Source organism: Pundamilia nyererei, unplaced genomic scaffold, assembly GCF_000239375.1.
Source record: "Pundamilia nyererei isolate P.nyererei 1_Seehausen unplaced genomic scaffold, PunNye1.0 scaffold00110, whole genome shotgun sequence".
NCBI lineage: Eukaryota > Metazoa > Chordata > Actinopteri > Cichliformes > Cichlidae > Pundamilia > Pundamilia nyererei.
This window is the reverse complement of record NW_005187511.1, coordinates 1,083,976-1,101,913: the sequence shown is the minus strand read 5'-3', so window position 1 is coordinate 1,101,913 and position 17,938 is coordinate 1,083,976. Positions and strand designations below refer to the sequence as shown.

Sequence of the window (17,938 nt, the reverse complement as noted above, 5' to 3'; positions counted from 1 at the left end):
AAGCTAACTGAACTGCTTTAAAGCCCTTCAGCTTTTCATCACACCATCTGGTTTTGATCATAAAGATAAAATAAACCTGATCACTGCCTTTTGTAGATGGCATTGTATCTGCTGATAGGTTCATTGTTCACTGTAAAACTTGGAATTTCTACAATAACTTAATATAATATAATATAATAATATAATAATAATATCTTAAGGTATTATTATTATTATTATTATTATTATTATTATTTACAGCATATTTACTGTTTTATAATTTATTACAGGATTAGCACTGTTTTTTCCAGTTAATATGAGTGTAGCACTATTAGCTCTTTGAAAAATAAAGCAAGTATAAACATTACATTTAAATCATCAAAAAAAATGTGAATGTCTGCCATCCTAATATCGTCTAGTAACACAGCTATTTCATCATTAGCAATTCTATTCACCTAATGATGGAACGAGATGCAAAGACAGAGGACCACAAACTTATCTTGAAGGGGTATCTGTCTACCACAATCTATCCAATAGTTGAGATTCCTCTTTCTAAATATCACAGTAGAAGAATTGAGAATAACTACTTCATTGTCACACAACAAGATCAATGTTCATATTAGTGAATCTTTCAATAAAAGGATTTCAAGATGGGTGACAGGTTTCCCCAGTGCCCTCTTATTGCCCAAGAAATCTGATATTGTCCTTTTTTCTGGGGCTTTAGAAGATAAATTCTGTGCCACAAGTCATATGTGACTATGGCATGACTATTTGGCCAGCTACATTCAGAACTTAATTTGATGTATAAATTATGTTACATATATTTTCCCTTTTTTTCAGGTCTTCAGGATCGGGAGGACATCAGACCCCCTTCTGCTATTTCACATAATTCCCATGTCCTCCAAGATCCTATTGTTTTTTGCCATCTCTTATCAAACAGGAGGCTGAGCTGGAGGTGGAAAAGCTGAAGATGAGTGACCACAACTGACAGCTCAGGCTGAGCAGTTTGGAGAGAAAGGTAGAGAGGCAAGACTGAGAAGGCTTGGACGTTCTCACTGGGGACGGTGGAGATATTGGACAAAAGATGTTAAATATGTAGCTGCCATTCATGGATTTAGTGATGGAGGACATTCAGAGGGTTGGTTGTCAAAGAGAACGCTAGGGATAGGGTGAGGTGGAGGCTGATGATTCACTGTGGTGACCACTGGTTGCAGCCAAAAGAGGAAGAAAACATTGTTGATATATTTTAAAGCATTTTTAAACTTCATGTGCAAATACTGCAAAAAAAAAAAAAAGTAAACGAAGAAGAAAAAGCCATGACATAACGTTATGGATGTAATATCCATTGGAGGTAGAGCCGGTCATCTACTAATCAGAAGGTTTGTGGTTCAATGGTTTAACTGGCTGCACCAGTCTGCATGCCAAATATCCGCGGCCAGATTCTAACTCCAAGTTCTTATCCGACCCATCTATTGGAGTATAAATAAATAAATAAATAAATAAATAAATAAATAAATAAATAAATAAATGAATGAATGAATGAAAGAAAGAAAGAAAGAAAGAAAGAAAGAAAGAAAGAAAGAAAGAAAGCATGGGAAAAAAATATGAATAGGTAAATGAGGAATGTTGTATAAAGAGCTTGAGTGCTCAGGTAGAGTAGAAAAAGAGCTTGAGTGCTCAGGTAGAGTAGAAAAGCGCTATATAAGAACCAGTCCATTTACCATTGTTTTTCTTGACTGAATGTGGCAAAATGAGTTTGTGTGAATATGGCACAAACATGGGCTAATACGTGGAAAGTTACTGCTTAATGTAACTGGAGTTACACTTTAGGTCAGTCTGACAGCTCAATAGGTTTTTTGACTAACAACAATGAGGTTTTAATGGCGCAGTAAAAGTTAGTAAAATAATTTTGAACTAACCGGAAGTCCATTTGCGCTCCTTTTCAAGTCCAGGTTGACCCTTTTTATTTATAATTCTGGCAGTTTGGGACAGTTTATATATACTAAAGTAGTCCCTTTTATGTCAACTCCTTATCGAACAAACCCCACAATAAAGTGACAAGAGAAGAAAAGCAATTACAATAATGTAAATGCGCACGTATAACTACGTCAAATCCATCTGCGCTTTTATTGTGAAGGTAAGCAAACGGAAATAAAGGTTACATTGGCGAGAACGTTACAGTTCTGTCTCCCTACCTAAAATCGATAAGTGATTGGCTTACTTGATGGTTAAGATTTTGTGGGTGTAGTGCTGTCGTGTTCACAAAAGGTAAGCACACAGCCATGTCAAGTTGTAAAACGTGTGTGTATGTTTTTTCTCTCCTTATACAAGTGTCGTCGGTGCACATAACGGTAGCTTTGTAACGTTAGTCGTCGTTACAGTGATGCCTTTGTCTAGGCTTTAACCCACCAGGTAACGTTAAGGCTAACCGTTAACTGTAGCTAAGGCTAGCTGCTCCGAGGTGCGTACCTGTCCACGCTGAGTGACAGACACTCAGGTGTGTGGACAGCTGCCGTTCTGCATGCTAGGCTGCTGATGTGTGCACGCTGGACGGCAGCCTGTGCGCAGCTGCTGGGGAGCATTAAGGGAGAGCTGTTAACATTCTTGGCGAGTCAGACCTCCAGACATACCAGCATCATTGCCGCGCACTAAGAGAAATGTCATTCGAGGTGAAAGCAGTGAGCTGCAGCATTTAACAACGTAAAATAAGGTACTTAAAACCTACTAGGAGAGCAGAGGGTTTGTTTATTTTTATTTTATTTTTTAAACACCTTCATTTTCCTAGTTCTCCTCTCCCGAAAGTATATGTTAAATACCTTTAAATTCATCATTTAAGGCTCCAACGTGCCTTTTTGGTCCTCCTTCCACTGTACACAGTGCCAATAGTATATTTTTTATTACAGTTATTGACATTTCTGCGTTAGGCCTATTGTTTGATATCACATATGTATGAGGATCACTGCTGTTTACTCTGTAAATGAGTACAGTTAGTTTTAGAGGCAGACTAAGCTTTCTACTACTACTGCTTTTCTACAGGGATATAGCAGCCAAAAATCTGCATTACATTTACTGAGGACAGTGGCCAGTGTTCACCTATGGTGCTGCATAAATCCTACTTTGGCTGTTTCACAAAGAGGAATGAAAGACAACAATAATACTGATCATTTGGTACTTTGTCATTTTACACATTAGCGTTGGTACAAGAATTAACAGTTGGAGCATCCTCACTTTCTGCACATTAAAGAATACTTTTGTATAATGTAAAAATGTCATGTATAATATAAAAGTAAACATAAGAAGACAAAATGTGTGTATTTCACAATCCACACTTTAAATGGTATGTATTAAATAAAATGTAAGCTATGGGCTATATTGACTTGGGGTACAGTGATGCGGTATTTTAGAGATGGGTTTGGATTCTACAGGCTGGTTTGCATGTTCTGCCTGCAACTGTGTGGGCTTCTTCTGGGTACACAGTCTACACGCAGTCGTTGGTTTTAAATGGGTGTGAATGTCAGTTACATGATGGGTATCAAGTACACCCTACGTGAACATACACTCACTAACCTCTTTATTACATAAAACTGTCCAAGTCCTTGTTAATATAACTAATATACAATCAGCAAATCACATGCGACTGCAGTTTATTCAATAATGCAAAGATCAAGTAGACGTAATCAGGATGACCAGCTGAAGTTCAAACCGTGCATCAGAATTGGGTGAAAAAAGGTGATTTAATTACTTTGAACATGGTATGTTTGTTGGTGCAAGACTGGCTGTTTCAGAAACTGCTGATCTACTGGGATTTACCCAACCATCTTTAGGGATTTACAGAGAATGATCCGAAAAAGGAAAAATATCCAGTGCGGGCAATTCTCTGGATAAAAATGCCTTGTTGATGCCAGAGGGTAGAGGAGAATAGCTTTGAGCTGATAGGAAGGGAAAGATAACTCAAATAACCACTCATTACAACCAAGGTATGCAGAAGATCATCTCTAAATGCAAATCACATTGAACCTTGTCAAATCTCCATGCCTTATATTCGTGGTTAAGCCTGATTGTGGTGTTGTAATGAGGCCGGTGATATTTTGTTGACCCACTTCAACCCCTTCTTAAACTGAGCATCGCCTAAATACCACAACCTACCTGAGTAATGTTTCTGACCATGTCCATCCCTTTATGACCATAGTGCATCCATCTTCTGATGCCTGCTTCCAGCAGGATAATGTGCAATGTCACAAAACCGGTTTCTTGAAAATGACAGTGCACTGAAATGGTCGCCACAGTCACCAGATCTTGATTGAATAAAGGACCTGTGTGATGTGGTAGAACGACATATTGGTATTATGGATATACAGCCCATAAATCTGCAGCAACTATGTGATGCTATCATGTCAATATGGGCCAAAATCTCAGAGGAATGTTTCCAGCACATTGTTAGATCGACGTCACAAAGAATTATTGTATTTCTGAAGGCAAAAGGGAGGCCAGCCTAGTACTAGCGAGATGTACCTAATAAAGTGCCTGTTGAGTGCATGTGTAAAGGAAAAAATGTGGGTTTGAGGAAGAACTTTGAGTTGGGAATAAGATTAGTAACTACTAACTGAACTACTGTAACTAATACTAATAACTATTGCTGAACCCCCGCGGAGTGACAGTGGATCATTTCAGTGGGAGTCTCTCATGCTCCCCATTCTCATACTCATTTAACTCATTCACTGTCATTGACGTCTATAGCCGTCAATGACAGTGAATGAGTCAATGGGTTTAACTCATTCACTGCCAATGGCTGGCAGTGAATGAGTTAAGCTTTACTTGCTTAGATTTTTAATCATTTTCATAACTATTAGTCATACAGTGTGGTTGTGTGTACAACAAAGGGTTTGCGGAAATTGTTTTCACTGACGTTCTTGATTTTACTGAGACTCCTTTAACTAAATACTTAATTGCTTTTACTATAACGAGAAGTAACATCATTTATTGCTAGTTTTTCAAAGTGAAAGTGTATGCCAGAAATCCAGAATACTTGAGAAACCTACATTTTCTTGTTAAATCAAGAAAACGACAGCCACACTGTATGCTTCGAGCCTGATTTCTTTGTTTATTTTCTGCTCTTTTCATGCCATTTGCAGTACATGTTGCGCTTAAGGATGAGAGGATCTGTCAAGAAGGGGAAGAGACCAGTTCTAAACCTTAAGGCAACTTTATGTTTAATACATGAAATCATCTTAGTGAGATTTTGAGACCACGTTATCTGTAGGTATAGGAAATCACACGTCAAATTGTTATTTTATGTTCATCCCTTTTGACTCCAAGGAAAGTCACAGCAGCACCGCCGTGAACAGCTGGCAAATCTTTTGACTTCATAATATCAGTTTATAATTTTCATGAGTGACAATCTAATCATCTGCTTCTGATACAGTACAACTGAGTATAGCTCTGTTATTTCTGTGCATTATTTCCCAAATGCTGTTACTTAATTGGACTTTGTCTTCTCAGGGGTTCGTCATGGCCTTGAAAAGGAGAAGGGCGACGTCTCCCTCTAGCAGTGTGAGTGGAGGAGATTTTGACGATAGCCAGGCTTCATCGTTAGTGCCTTCATTTGGGAGAAAGAGGAGAAGGACCTCAAACATTCCTACTGTGGATCCTGTAATTTTACAAATTTCAGTTACCATTTCTTAAAAAATGAACTGTGAGAATTATAGTGCCACACTGACCGTAAGTATTTAATGATGAAAAGGGTGTGGGTGTTTTTAAGTGTTTAAATTTTGCCTTACAGATCGCTGTATGCCACGAACTATACAACACAATCAGAGATTACAAGGATGACCAGGGGAGGATGTTGTGTGAGCTCTTCATTAGAGCCCCGAAAAGGAGGTGATGAGAGGGATGAGTGATCATTAGACATACTTACATTATTAAAATCCTATAATAGCAATCCCAAAATGTGAAGTTGAATACAAACATTACAAAAAAAGTCTAATTTTCCTACAGGAATCAGCCAGACTATTACCATGTGGTGTCTCAGCCTATTGACATGATGAAGATCCAGCAAAAATTAAAGATGGAGGAGTACGATGATGTTGAACAACTAACTAGTGACTTTCAACTTTTATTCAACAATGCAAAGACTTATTATAAGGTAACAAATAGATATTTCTACTCTAAATGGTTTAACATATTTGTAAAGGAAGTGTAAGGTCCAGAGTATGAACATAAAATTAATTTGTCTTGCCCTAATGTAGTCGGACAGTCCAGAATACAGAGCAGCCTGCAAACTGTGGGACCTTTACCTGCGCACCAAGAATGAGTTTGTTCAGCGAGGGGAATATGATGAAGATGATGAAGATGGATATGATGCACAAGACAACCCTGGAGGATCTACCGAAGATGAGGTGCATTTTAGGGATACATTGTTATTCTTCAGTATAAGCCACCTACTGGCCAGAATCAGCATTGAATCATCTCTCTGTATTTTGTTAGTAATCAGCGAAGCTAACCCTCAGTTGCATTTTTACTACAGCTCTAGTTAGTTTAGTTTTGATCAAAGCTAAAAATTATGTTAGCCATATTAGCCCTGCAACAACTGGAGTGTCCCATTCTTTGCACTATTCCACACTTGCATATGTATGAAGTATTTCACTGGGTTTTCAGTTTTCCATGGGATTGGCAAACAGAAAAGTTTGATTTGGGCTATTTGAAGTTTATACTCAGGTTATTTGATTTGCTTTACTTACCGTCACAGCTATTTTCAATATTTTACCAGCGCTAAACCCACCAAAAGACCAAAACCAAAAATCTACAAACATGAGGTTGCTGTGTTAAAATATGAGTCACACAAGCAAACTAACCAATAAATGCAGCAACAGAGTAACAGGTCGTTGCTTTGTTTTCTGACTGCAGCCTACAGTTAAAATGATAATGATCAATTAATGCCATTGTGCTCTTTAAACAGCAAGATTTCTCCAGGGGTTAATTTGTTAATAAAGCTGATCACTTTTATGTGTAGTAATAATGAGAAAATTAATCATGAATTACAATTTTTTTTAATAGAAAGTGTGATTAAATTTTAATGCATTATGTAAACTTTATACCAAGATACTAACACTGATCTTAGCAGAAGAAGTAGCGACCGGATAGGACTTTAAATTTTTCTGAAGATATTGCAGTTGCAGTTCTGTCATGTGAAACATTTAGCTCATCTGTTTTAAGGACTTTTAAACTCAGTCCCAGCAGTAACAGATCTAAAAGCCATCTTTTACTGTGTCAGTAAAGAGAATACGGTCTACAGCTGACATGACTAAAGATGATACTGTATTTTGCTGCTTGACTCATGTAAATACTTGCATATCAGAGTGCACCTACCTGTTTGAAAGAAGTCCTTGAGCAGCTCCTTGATGCTGTGGTGTCGTACACTGAGCCCACTGGTCGCCTTGTCAGCGAGCTGTTCCAGAAGCTTCCCTCCAAAATGGTACGAGAACCTCGAGTATGACTTGTAAAATGAAACATAAAATACGTTTGTTTAGTTTGATTTGCAGTTTGCCCTTTTCATTTAGCAATACCCAGATTATTATGCCATCATTAAGGAACCAATAGATCTGAAAATCATCGCTCAAAAGATTCAGGTACGCTTATATTTTCCTGTTAAATTCTGATTTAGTGTTTTTAAATATTTTCTTAATGAAATGTCCAACCAATACTTTTGCTTTTAGTTGGGCCATTACAGGAGTGTCAATGCCATGGCTAAGGACATAGACCTGTTGGTCAAGAATGCCAAAACCTACAATGAGCCTGGATCACAGGTGTTTAAGGTCAGGGTGCATCTGAAAGCACGATACAGGCTATTGCTGGTGTCCAAGACACTAACTTGTGACTTGCTGTTGTCTTGCAGGATGCAAACACCATTAAAAAGATTTTTGCACAAAAGAAGTCAGAGATAGAACACGGAGAGCCAATCAAGTCCAGCATTCGTATCAGGTACTTAACACCTGGAATAATGTAGAGAGAAGTTGTGTTAACTGTGTGGTTTTGACTCGGCTCTTTAAAATTTTCTGTCTGTCTTTGCAAGGAATAGAAGATCTGCACAGGGAGACCGCCTCTCAGCTATCACCATGGCTCTTCAGTATGAAAGTGATGAGGAAGGCATACTCTCCGGTACATCATCATCTCATTGTTAAACTGTTGGATGTTGATTAAGTTGCTCTTTACGGTGTTGTAACAGAGATTAGCCATTAGCCATTTATCTCCTGTGTTTGACAGGGTCTGTCCACTATGATGAGGGAGAATCAGAGGCAGAGAGTATGACCTCTAACATGGACATGAGTAATCCCATCTTCCAGCTGTATGAAGCTGTGCGCGGTGCCAGGAACAGCCAGGGCCAGCTGATTTCTGAGCCTTTTCTGCAGCTACCGTCCAGGAAAGACTACCCAGACTACTACCACCAGATTAGTCAGCCCATCTGCCTTCATCAGATCAAGTATGACAGAACTGTGTTTTCATAGTGCTGTTTTCATGCTCTTAAACTTGTTGTTTTTTTGTTTTTTTTTGGCAAAATTATTTGTAGTTCAGAATTTAAAGAAATCAAGAAAGAAAACTTCATTTTCTTATATTGGCAAATATCAGCTCGTTTTGTTCCTCATTTGTTCTTCAATGTTTTCATCAATGATTTGTTTTTTTTGTTTTTTCACCTGCATCCTGTCTTTTTTATCTTATGTGGGAAAATGTGGCATCAAACACACTCACTGTACAGTTCAGTTTTCCTGTGCCCTCCTTCCCAAATGTGAGAGCCCATAATTCCCCACAGGAACAAGATGAAAAACAACGAGTATGAGAGTGTTGAGCACATCGACTCAGATCTGACATTGATGTTTGAGAATGCCAAGCGCTACAACGTTCCTCACTCTTCCATCTACAAGCGTGCTCTAAAACTTCAGCATATTCAGCAGGTCAGTGCCTGCCTGTTCCTTGTAGTTGTGCGTCTATGTTGGATTTGCTTGGACATTCTCTTTAAAAAAGAGCTCCTTTATGGATTATTAAAGATTACACCTTTCTGCCAGTTTTGTGGTGTTTTGTTTTGTTGTTTTTTTTTTTGTTAAAGAATTATTGTAACTCCGGATTGTTTTTATCACCTTTCACCTAGATGAAGAGAAAGGAGCTTTTACAGAGAGATGATGATGATGGCGACAGCATGCTCTCCTCTGCCACCTCTGACACCAGTAGCACAAAAAGAAAAAGGTGCACTTTGTCACGTACTTGTTGAATTCTCTAAAGTTGGTCATTTCTTGGAAAGGGGATACCTGTGTGACAGTTCTTTGGTGGTTTCTCTCTGGCTTCTAGTCACAAGAAGAATACGAAGAAAAACAGGATGAAAGCTCTCTTTGCTGCTGTGAATGAGGCGCGAGAAGCTGGCGCTGGTCGCAGATTGTGTGACCTCTTCATGGTCAAGCCTTCGAAGAAGGACTATCCCGACTACTACAAAGTCATCCTGGAACCAATGGACCTGAGGACCATAGAGCACAATATCCGCTCAGACAAGTACCTTACCGAAGACTCAATGCTGGAAGATATGAAGCTGATGTTCCGCAATGCGCGACACTACAATGAGGAAGGCTCTCAGGTTTGATGCGCCTCCCTTTTTTTGATACATTTTAGAGATCCCAGTTATTTGTTCTATATTTTCTAAAGTTAAAGAAGCTGATTTGTTTCTTGTTCCTGAAGACAAGTCCTTCTTTCACTATTAGAGTAGATAGTATGACAAAAATTAAAAGCTCAAAGGTCTCCTTTGAGCTTTTAATTATTATCAATCATATACACACACCTATGAGCTTGAAGCTCAGACTTTATTTATTAAGACCAGATATCTTTGATATCATCATCTAAGCCATGCAGTTCTGTCAGCGGAGCCACTTCAAATCTTTTGTTTGCAAGGGGCAGCCAATCAAAGGAAAGTTGGCTTGTTTGACACAGAGATTGAACCTAGAGGGGGTCTACCCTGAACTTCTGTATCTGTAGGTTTACAACGATGCAGACGTCCTAGAGAAGATCATGAAAGACAAGCGCAAAGAGCTTGGCCCAGCAACTGATGATGATGACATGATGTCCCCAAAGTTGAAAATAAGTATGTCACTCAAGTAACATAATCAAACAATATATGCAAGTATGTAAATTTCTTATCTGTCAAGAATTAGAAATGTTCCTACTTCTGTTGCAGGAAAGAACAGCATTACTCTAAAGAAGTCAAAGTATTTAACACCTCTACAGCAGAAACTGCATGAACTGTACGAAGCTGTCAAGAACTACACTGATAAGCGGGGCCGTCGTCTCAGCACGATCTTCCTGCGGTTGCCTTCTCGTGCTGAGCTGCCTGACTATTACATTGCCATCAAGAAACCTGTGGACATGGAGAAGATTAGGAGCCACATGTTGGCTAACAAGTACCAGGATGTAGATGCTCTGGTTGAGGACTTGGTGCTCATGTTCAACAACGCCTGCACTTACAATGAGCCAGAGTCTCTGATTTACCGCGACGCTCTGTTGCTGCACAGGGTGCTGTTAGAGACGAGGCGTGACCTGGAGGGAGGAGAGGATGCCCATGTCCCCGATGTGCCTCGCCTCATCCAGGAACTCATTCGTAGCCTCTTTGTTTCTGTGCTCGGCCACCAAGACGATGAAGGACGTTGTTACAGTGATTCACTCGCTGAGATCCCAGCTGTTGATCCCGCTAACCCAGAGAAGCCATCGCTCAATTTTGAGATTATCAGAAATAATGTGGATCGAGGCCATTACAAGAGGTTGGATGTATTTCAGGACCACATGTTTGAAGTGTTGGAGAAGGCCAGAAGACTGAATCGGTAAAGTATTGCTGAACATTGTACACAAAACCAAATCAGTGCTTATTATTAAAAGAAGCAGAAGTTAGTGTTACACCATTTGTTCATTACAGGACAGACTCAGAGATCTTTGAAGATGCTGTGGAGCTGCAGCAGTTCTTCATACGTATCAGAGATGAACTGTGTAAGAACGGAGAGATCTTGATGTCCCCAGCGCTCAGCTATACTTCTAAGCATCTGCATAGTGATGTTGAAAAGGAGAAGAAAGAGAAGCTCCCTAAGGAGTTTGAAGAAGACAAAATTAAGAGAGAAGAGGAGAAAATCGGTATTATGTCAAACATGTCAAACACTTTATGTATTAAAACTAAAAGTCCATAAAAAGTGCTATCATAGACTACCATGCATCTGTGCATATAGCCTTGTTTTGCTGAATATGTGGTGAATTCACAGAAGCAGAGAAGAGGGAGGATCCTGTTGGAGGATCATGGCAGTCGGGCCTACAGCGCACATACAGTCAGGACTGCAGCTTCAAGGACAGTATGTACCATGTGGGCGACTACGTGTACGTGGAGCCTGCGGAGCCTAACCTCCAGCCCCATATAATCTACATTGAGCGTCTTTGGCAAGACAACACCGGTCAGTCTCTTAACACTAACTAAATTGTTTTGTCATTAAAACAAAAAATCATATTGATATTTTCAGGCAGTAAAACTGAGTAAGTTTTTCTACCGCTTATACACACAGGGGAAAAGTGGCTGTATGGCTGCTGGTTCTATAGGCCAAATGAAACATTTCATCTGGCTACAAGGAAATTCCTGGAGAAGGAAGTTTTTAAGAGTGACTATTATAACAAAGCTCCTGTCAGCAAGATTATGGGAAAATGTGTGGTCATGTTTGTGAAGGTAATTCACTGCTTTTTTGTTCTTTTTAGATTAATAATAGGTTTTGTTTTATGGCCATTTTTTGTTTTGTTTATTGTTTTAAATGCGTTTTTCATTGAAGGAATACTTCAAGCTTCATCCTGAAGGCTTCAGAGCGGAGGATGTTTATGTCTGTGAGTCCCGTTACTCTGCCAAGTCCAAGTCCTTCAAAAAGATCAAGATGTGGACGATGCCCTTGAGCTCTGTCCGGTTTGTTCCCAGAGAGGTACCCCTTCCTGTAGTCCGTGTGGCATCCATTTTTGCCCAGAAACAGGAGGAGAAGCCACCAGAGATTGCAGATGAAAGCAAGATTACAAATGGTATAATAGACAAGGTAAATAGCGATTTGACTGCTTCTATAAAAACTGGTAGTGTGCATATAAGTCTCGCTGTCAGCAAAATGATTTGTGTCTGCAGGAAAGGGAAGATGTGCCATTGGATGTGACCAATGGGGAGCCAGGGTGTCAGTACTACGAGCAACTCTGCTACAACAACCTGTGGCTTAAAGTAGCAGACTTCGTTTACATCGCTTCTCATGGACTTGTGCCCCATCGAGTTGGCAGGTAGCGTAGCTGCTCCTGTGAAAGTTGCGTCAGCATTTCTGTTATGACAGACAAAACTTAGTATTATAATATATTATAATACTAATTTTTTTGCTTAGTTATAAAGATGTGCTTACAATTCAATTTTGCTTTTTCCAAACTGCCATTTGGAATATGCCTCATGCTTCCCTGCAGTTATAATAATTGAAACTCTATTGTTTGTATGCTGATCATAGTTAATCAAATGCTTAAAAAACCGGGTTTTTTTTTTTTTTTTATTGAACAGGATTGAGAAAATGTGGATGCGCGATGGAGCGGGTTACTTTTTTGGTCCCATCTTTATTCATCCTGAAGAAACAGAGCACGAACCCACAAAGATGTTCTATAAGAAGGAAGTGTTCCTCAGCAACCTGGAGGAGACTTGTCCCATGACCTGCATCATAGGTACCCTAAACAGAACACCGTCAGCTTTGTGTACTACTTTATGATGATAGCATTATCAGAAGAATCCTTAAAAGCATTAAGCAAATCTGTTCTCATTTCACAGGAAAGTGTGTCGTGTCGTCCTTCAAAGACTATTTGTCATGTCGGCCGACTGAAGTGCCTGAAGAGAACGTTCTGCTCTGTGAGAGCCGCTACATTGAGAGTGAGAAGCAGATGAAGAAATTCAAAGGTCTGAAGCGCTTCTCACTCTCTGGGAAGGTGCTGGAAGATGAAATCTACTATTTTAGGTGAACAGTCTGTAGGCTATGTATGCCTATCATTGTTGGTTGGTGAAAAATCAAGACGTCTCAGCTATTAAGTGTTAAAGAGCTAAGTAATAAATGTTTTATTGGTCCAAACTGTTTTAAAGACTGGCATAGTTTGCATAGAGACAGCTGATCTTTTCATACTGGATGCTTTTCATTTCTGTGTCTGCTTTAATTTTCTACTGCCATCCGTGTATGTATTTGAGTTACTGAAAGGAGAACTTAAATCAATTAACAAGCTTTTCCTAACTGAAGAATTTATTTGGAAAAGAAGAATAAATTACACTGAATGTCTTGTACAGGAAGCTTATAGTACCCCAGAAGGAGCCATCCCCTCTGTTAGATAGGAAAATTGAGGAACTGGAAGCTAAGTTTGCTGACATGACTGATGAAGAGCTAGAGGATCTTGGGGATGATGATGGCGAGCTAGGGGACCAGACTCTTCCACAGATGCAGTCTTCCATGTCTAGTGACATGGATATCATGCCTTACACTCCTCCGCAGGTTAGTATGAAAGTAATTATTTTAAATAATTTTGAGCAATAATACTTGTGCGGTATTTTTACGGATTATTCCCCTTTGATTGGTTACAGTCCACACCAAAGTCCATAAAAGGGCTTTCAAAGAAGGAAGGCTCAAAGAGGAAGATCAACATGAGCGGTTACATCCTGTTCAGCAGTGAGATGCGAGCGGTGATAAAAGCTCAGCACCCAGACTTTTCCTTTGGGGAGTTGAGCCGCCTTGTTGGCACAGAGTGGAGGAACCTGGACAGTTCCAGGAAAGCAGAGTATGAAGGTGAGTATTTTTATTTGATATTCCTATTCAGTTGATAGCATAGAGATTGATTGATGGATTGACTGATTGAATCTATCGATCCACTTATTTATGGCTCACGAATTGTGAATGATAAAGTTAACACCTTATACTTATATTTCTTGTGTTTCAGAGCGAGCAGCAAAAGTGGCTGAGCAACAGGAACGTGAGAGGGCCCAGCATCAGACGTCCCCTAGAGCAGGTACCCCAGTAGGGGCACTGATGGGGGTGGTGCCTCCCCCAACCCCCATGGGGATGCTAAATCCCAGCATGACGCCTGTGTCAGGTAACCCCTCATAGATGCAGATGGATCCCCAGTGCACACTACAAGACTGGAATAAGAAGCTTAACTGCTAGAATTACTCACATCTTCAATTTTTTGTTTTCATTTTGCTGTGATTTCCTTTTATATTGCCTCTAACATTATTTCACCTAATTCATAAACTTAAATTGTGCATAACACCCATTATGCATCACCCAGACACATAATAAAAATCGTAGAATCTGCATTTCAATTGGGTCATGGAGTGTCCTACACATGAAAGGGTGGTATACACCATTTAAGGGTTTATACGGTAAAATGAATGCTTGGCCATGCTGCACATACACTAAAACGATTTCATGCACATTTCCCATTTGTGTGACCTTTTCCATTCATTTATATATAGTAACATATAACTGCATGCCTGGTAGTGAATGCATGTTTGACTAATGCATGTTGCTGTTTTGTGTTACTACTGTTCCTTCCTAAGAAGGTAGGATGGGTGCATATAGGTCAGCTATGATGCCCCTGCAAGGACATGTTGAAGGCATGGTTAGTATGACTGGCATACCACCACATCACATGGGGGTGCCTGTCTTTCCCCAACATCTCCTGCGCGTTATGCCTGGGTTCCCTGGAATACCATACTTTGGTAAGAGTGCTGTCATAGCCACACCACCTGTCAAGCAGTTGCTTCCTGTCTACCAATCTGACTTGCTGGAGGGGCTACCTGTACCAATAGGCTGAGGTCCTTAAGTTGATGACTAGACAGCTGAGAGCGCATAGTCTCATCAAGGACTTGGGTATTTATGCAGCTCATTACCAACAGACCTGATGGTAATGTGTTAACATAACCTTGATTATGATGCTAATAAATCCACATGTGATCATCTTTTTAACGATTGGCATTTCTGAAATTGCTAAAAACACCGGTTAATTTCTAGTATTGTATTTTTAACATAGTATTTTGAATATAAACCAGTAGCACTTGGCTGGCTCCAATTTGTCATGGATTAATATCTTCACAGGTATCAATGGAGTAGGTGGACCTGGAGCAGGAAGTGTTCATGGATCTCAGGTAATCAGTTGGGCTCTGAAAAAGAAATCCCTTAAAACTGTATATAAGATTTGTGTCTAGGTATAGTTTGCAACCTTGATGCAGATGTGTGTGTTTTGGATATAAGCCTGGAAATCATCAGGTCATTGGTTTAAAGTTTACATCAAACAACTTCAATACAGAGTACCTGAAAAACTTCTTTAATGTTTGCACTTTATTTAGCTCCCTCCAAGAAAGTGTACCTTTATACCATTTGCATTTTTACACCTCAGAGTTTGTGGATCCGCTAAATCGTGAACGAGATGACGTAGGAGTTTGGAATTGATACCACAGGTATATCTACTAATAATTTTGGACAAGTTCGAATTCTGGTGACCTTGATCTTAAGGTCAGAGGTCAACCTTTCTGAAAATCTTGTAAATACAATAATTCAAGAAGGAAGTCACCTAGGTTTATCAAATTTATACCATACTTGCATCTACTAGGAGGGGTAGCAGTGGCAGCTGCCAATATTTTATAGCTTTGTATACATGTCAGTACTGATGATGATCAAATGTAATGTGAATGTCCTTTTTATATTTTTTTCCTGCTTGTAAAACCCTTTCAACCTCCACATGTGATATTGGGCTGTATAAAGAAATTGAGTGGAATTGAGCTGAATTATAGTTTGAATCAGAGAAATAATGGAGTTCTTGCATTGTTATGTTTAGATGGGTTTGGTTGGCCCAGGACAGCAGGCTCCACCACCGTACCCTGGTCAGGCTCAGATGGGACAACCTGCACTGCAGCAGCCATCCACCCCAGTGTTTGTGTCCCCGCCTGCCAAAAATCAGCGGGTGCTCCACTCTGAGGCTTACCTGAGATACATCGAGGGCCTTACAGCAGAATCCTCAACTGTTAGCAAGTGGGACCAAGCTCTCTCAGGTTCATTTTATACTTCAATAGTTAGTCATTCAGCCTACATAGAAAGCTAGTTACAGTAGTAGAAATATCTTCACATGTTGCGCGTATTTCTTATCCATGAATACCAATATTTTGTTTAATTGTACTTTTTTCATATTCATCTTTGATTTAATGTCTTTGCAATTTCAGTTCAAAAACAAGATGTGCGTTTGACAAAAGAGCAAGAGAGCAGACTGCCGTCCCACTGGCTGAAGAGTAAGGGCGCCCACAAGACAATGGCAGATGCACTTTGGCGACTACGTGACCTAATGCTGCGGGATACCCTGAACATCCGTCAGATGCACAACCTGTAGCATGCTCATACTGCGAGCCTCTGTTCCGAAACCTGTGAGACAGGATGAGGGTTAAGCTCACTAAAAAGTCTTTACTTTGTGTTGTCATAATAAAAAGAAATGTTTGCATTCATACAAGCTGCTTTCTGTGTTGATGCTGTTTTCTGTTTTACAGTTTAAATATGCTGTTCAAAGTGCATTATTGTTAATGACTGTCATTCTGTACTGAAGGATTTCACGCGTTCACAATTAAAATGTGAAGAGTTCAGCACGGCTGCATTCCTTGACTGATTTGGTATTTGTTTATGTCTGAGGACCATGACTTGAGAGGTCTACAGCAGCTGTCTGTATCCATTACATTTCAGTAACACATGCTGCACTCCTGCATTTTACACATTGCTCTGAATCATGTTTTCCTAATGGTCGTGTGGCTGAACTTATTCCAGACCTATTATTAGCCTAGAGAAAATGACTTCCTTTTTTCTATTTCTTCCAGTTGCCTTGCTTGGCCCTACTCTCTTGTATACTTTATCTTCCCTGTTCTGCTGTGCGGCCACTTCTTTTTCATTTTCAACATGATTAGGAGGTTTTTTTCTTCCTATTTTACCAAGTGTCACCTCCACACATTGTTGTAGTACCTGTTTAGCCCCATGTGTGCCATTCCACCTCCCCCCTTACCAGTGTGCTGGTACCCAAATAAACTCAGTTACCCTCCCCCCACCCAGTCTTCACAGTAAATCTGGCTGGTTCTTTGAACTAAAGTGATGCACACTTTGACTTAGACAGCCAGAAATAGTATAATTCTGATCATTTATCAGTACTGACACTTGTGAGACTCGTGAGACGTCGGGTCCGTGCTTTGTGTTTACATCTTTGTGCGCAGTCCATTTACCTGCTCTCATTTGCTGTTTTAGTTGTTTGGTGGTTGTTGAAAAAGCTTTGTGAGCTTTAACCTGAGATTCTGACGTTTCTGGCAAAATACATTTATATTTAAAAATCAATTCAGGATTTAATGAATCGATATTGTGTTATTCAAGCTAAAACTCTATTTGAATCGGAAAATCATTTTTTTAAACCCACCCCTACATTTAATTTTTAGTAGGCACCTTTGAAAACATTCAAGGGCTCCTTACAAACAAATATGTGATATTTAGTTTGCATATTTGGATTATTCCAATGAATGATTAATATATTATGCTAAATCCATACAGATTTTTCAATTTGGATATCATAGAGTTAGTAAACCTCTAACATCTGTGAAATGAAATGAAATGAAACTGAATTAAAACAAACAAAACATAGATGACATTTTGTACCCTAGGCAACCACCAAGATCCCAGTGCCTACAGACATTGAGTAACACTCAGAAAATATGCTGGTAATTAGATGGTGTTAATAAATATCTTTTACTAAATATGAAAGTTTTTCTACATGTCTTAGCTTATATATGAACAAAATCATTATGAGTGAGAATCTCTTGAATGATGCCACTCAGACATCATTCATACTTGCTCTGTAAGCAGTTCCGGATGGATGGATGGATGGATGGATG

The 17,938-nt window shown here is 39.5% G+C and overlaps 1 protein-coding gene across 1 annotated transcript; it reads left to right on the top strand.

The window, feature by feature from the left end:
* The first annotated feature begins 2,130 nt into the window (after nucleotides 1-2,130).
* On the top strand, nucleotides 2,131-16,654 carry LOC102212079 (protein polybromo-1). Its single transcript, XM_013912985.1, has 30 exons — nucleotides 2,131-2,247; nucleotides 5,479-5,529; nucleotides 5,759-5,856; nucleotides 5,974-6,121; nucleotides 6,225-6,374; nucleotides 7,334-7,450; nucleotides 7,536-7,604; nucleotides 7,692-7,790; nucleotides 7,871-7,956; nucleotides 8,048-8,133; nucleotides 8,239-8,455; nucleotides 8,783-8,924; nucleotides 9,119-9,213; nucleotides 9,316-9,595; nucleotides 9,991-10,096; nucleotides 10,190-10,829; nucleotides 10,922-11,133; nucleotides 11,259-11,444; nucleotides 11,553-11,710; nucleotides 11,811-12,062; nucleotides 12,146-12,291; nucleotides 12,557-12,714; nucleotides 12,818-13,001; nucleotides 13,322-13,523; nucleotides 13,613-13,814; nucleotides 13,966-14,118; nucleotides 14,585-14,746; nucleotides 15,123-15,172; nucleotides 15,862-16,075; nucleotides 16,244-16,654. Exons 2-30 carry the CDS (start codon nucleotides 5,488-5,490, stop codon nucleotides 16,405-16,407), a joined length of 4,818 nt encoding a protein of 1,605 aa, XP_013768439.1. The 5' UTR covers nucleotides 2,131-2,247; nucleotides 5,479-5,487; the 3' UTR covers nucleotides 16,408-16,654.
* Nucleotides 16,655-17,938: the final 1,284 nt, after the last annotated feature.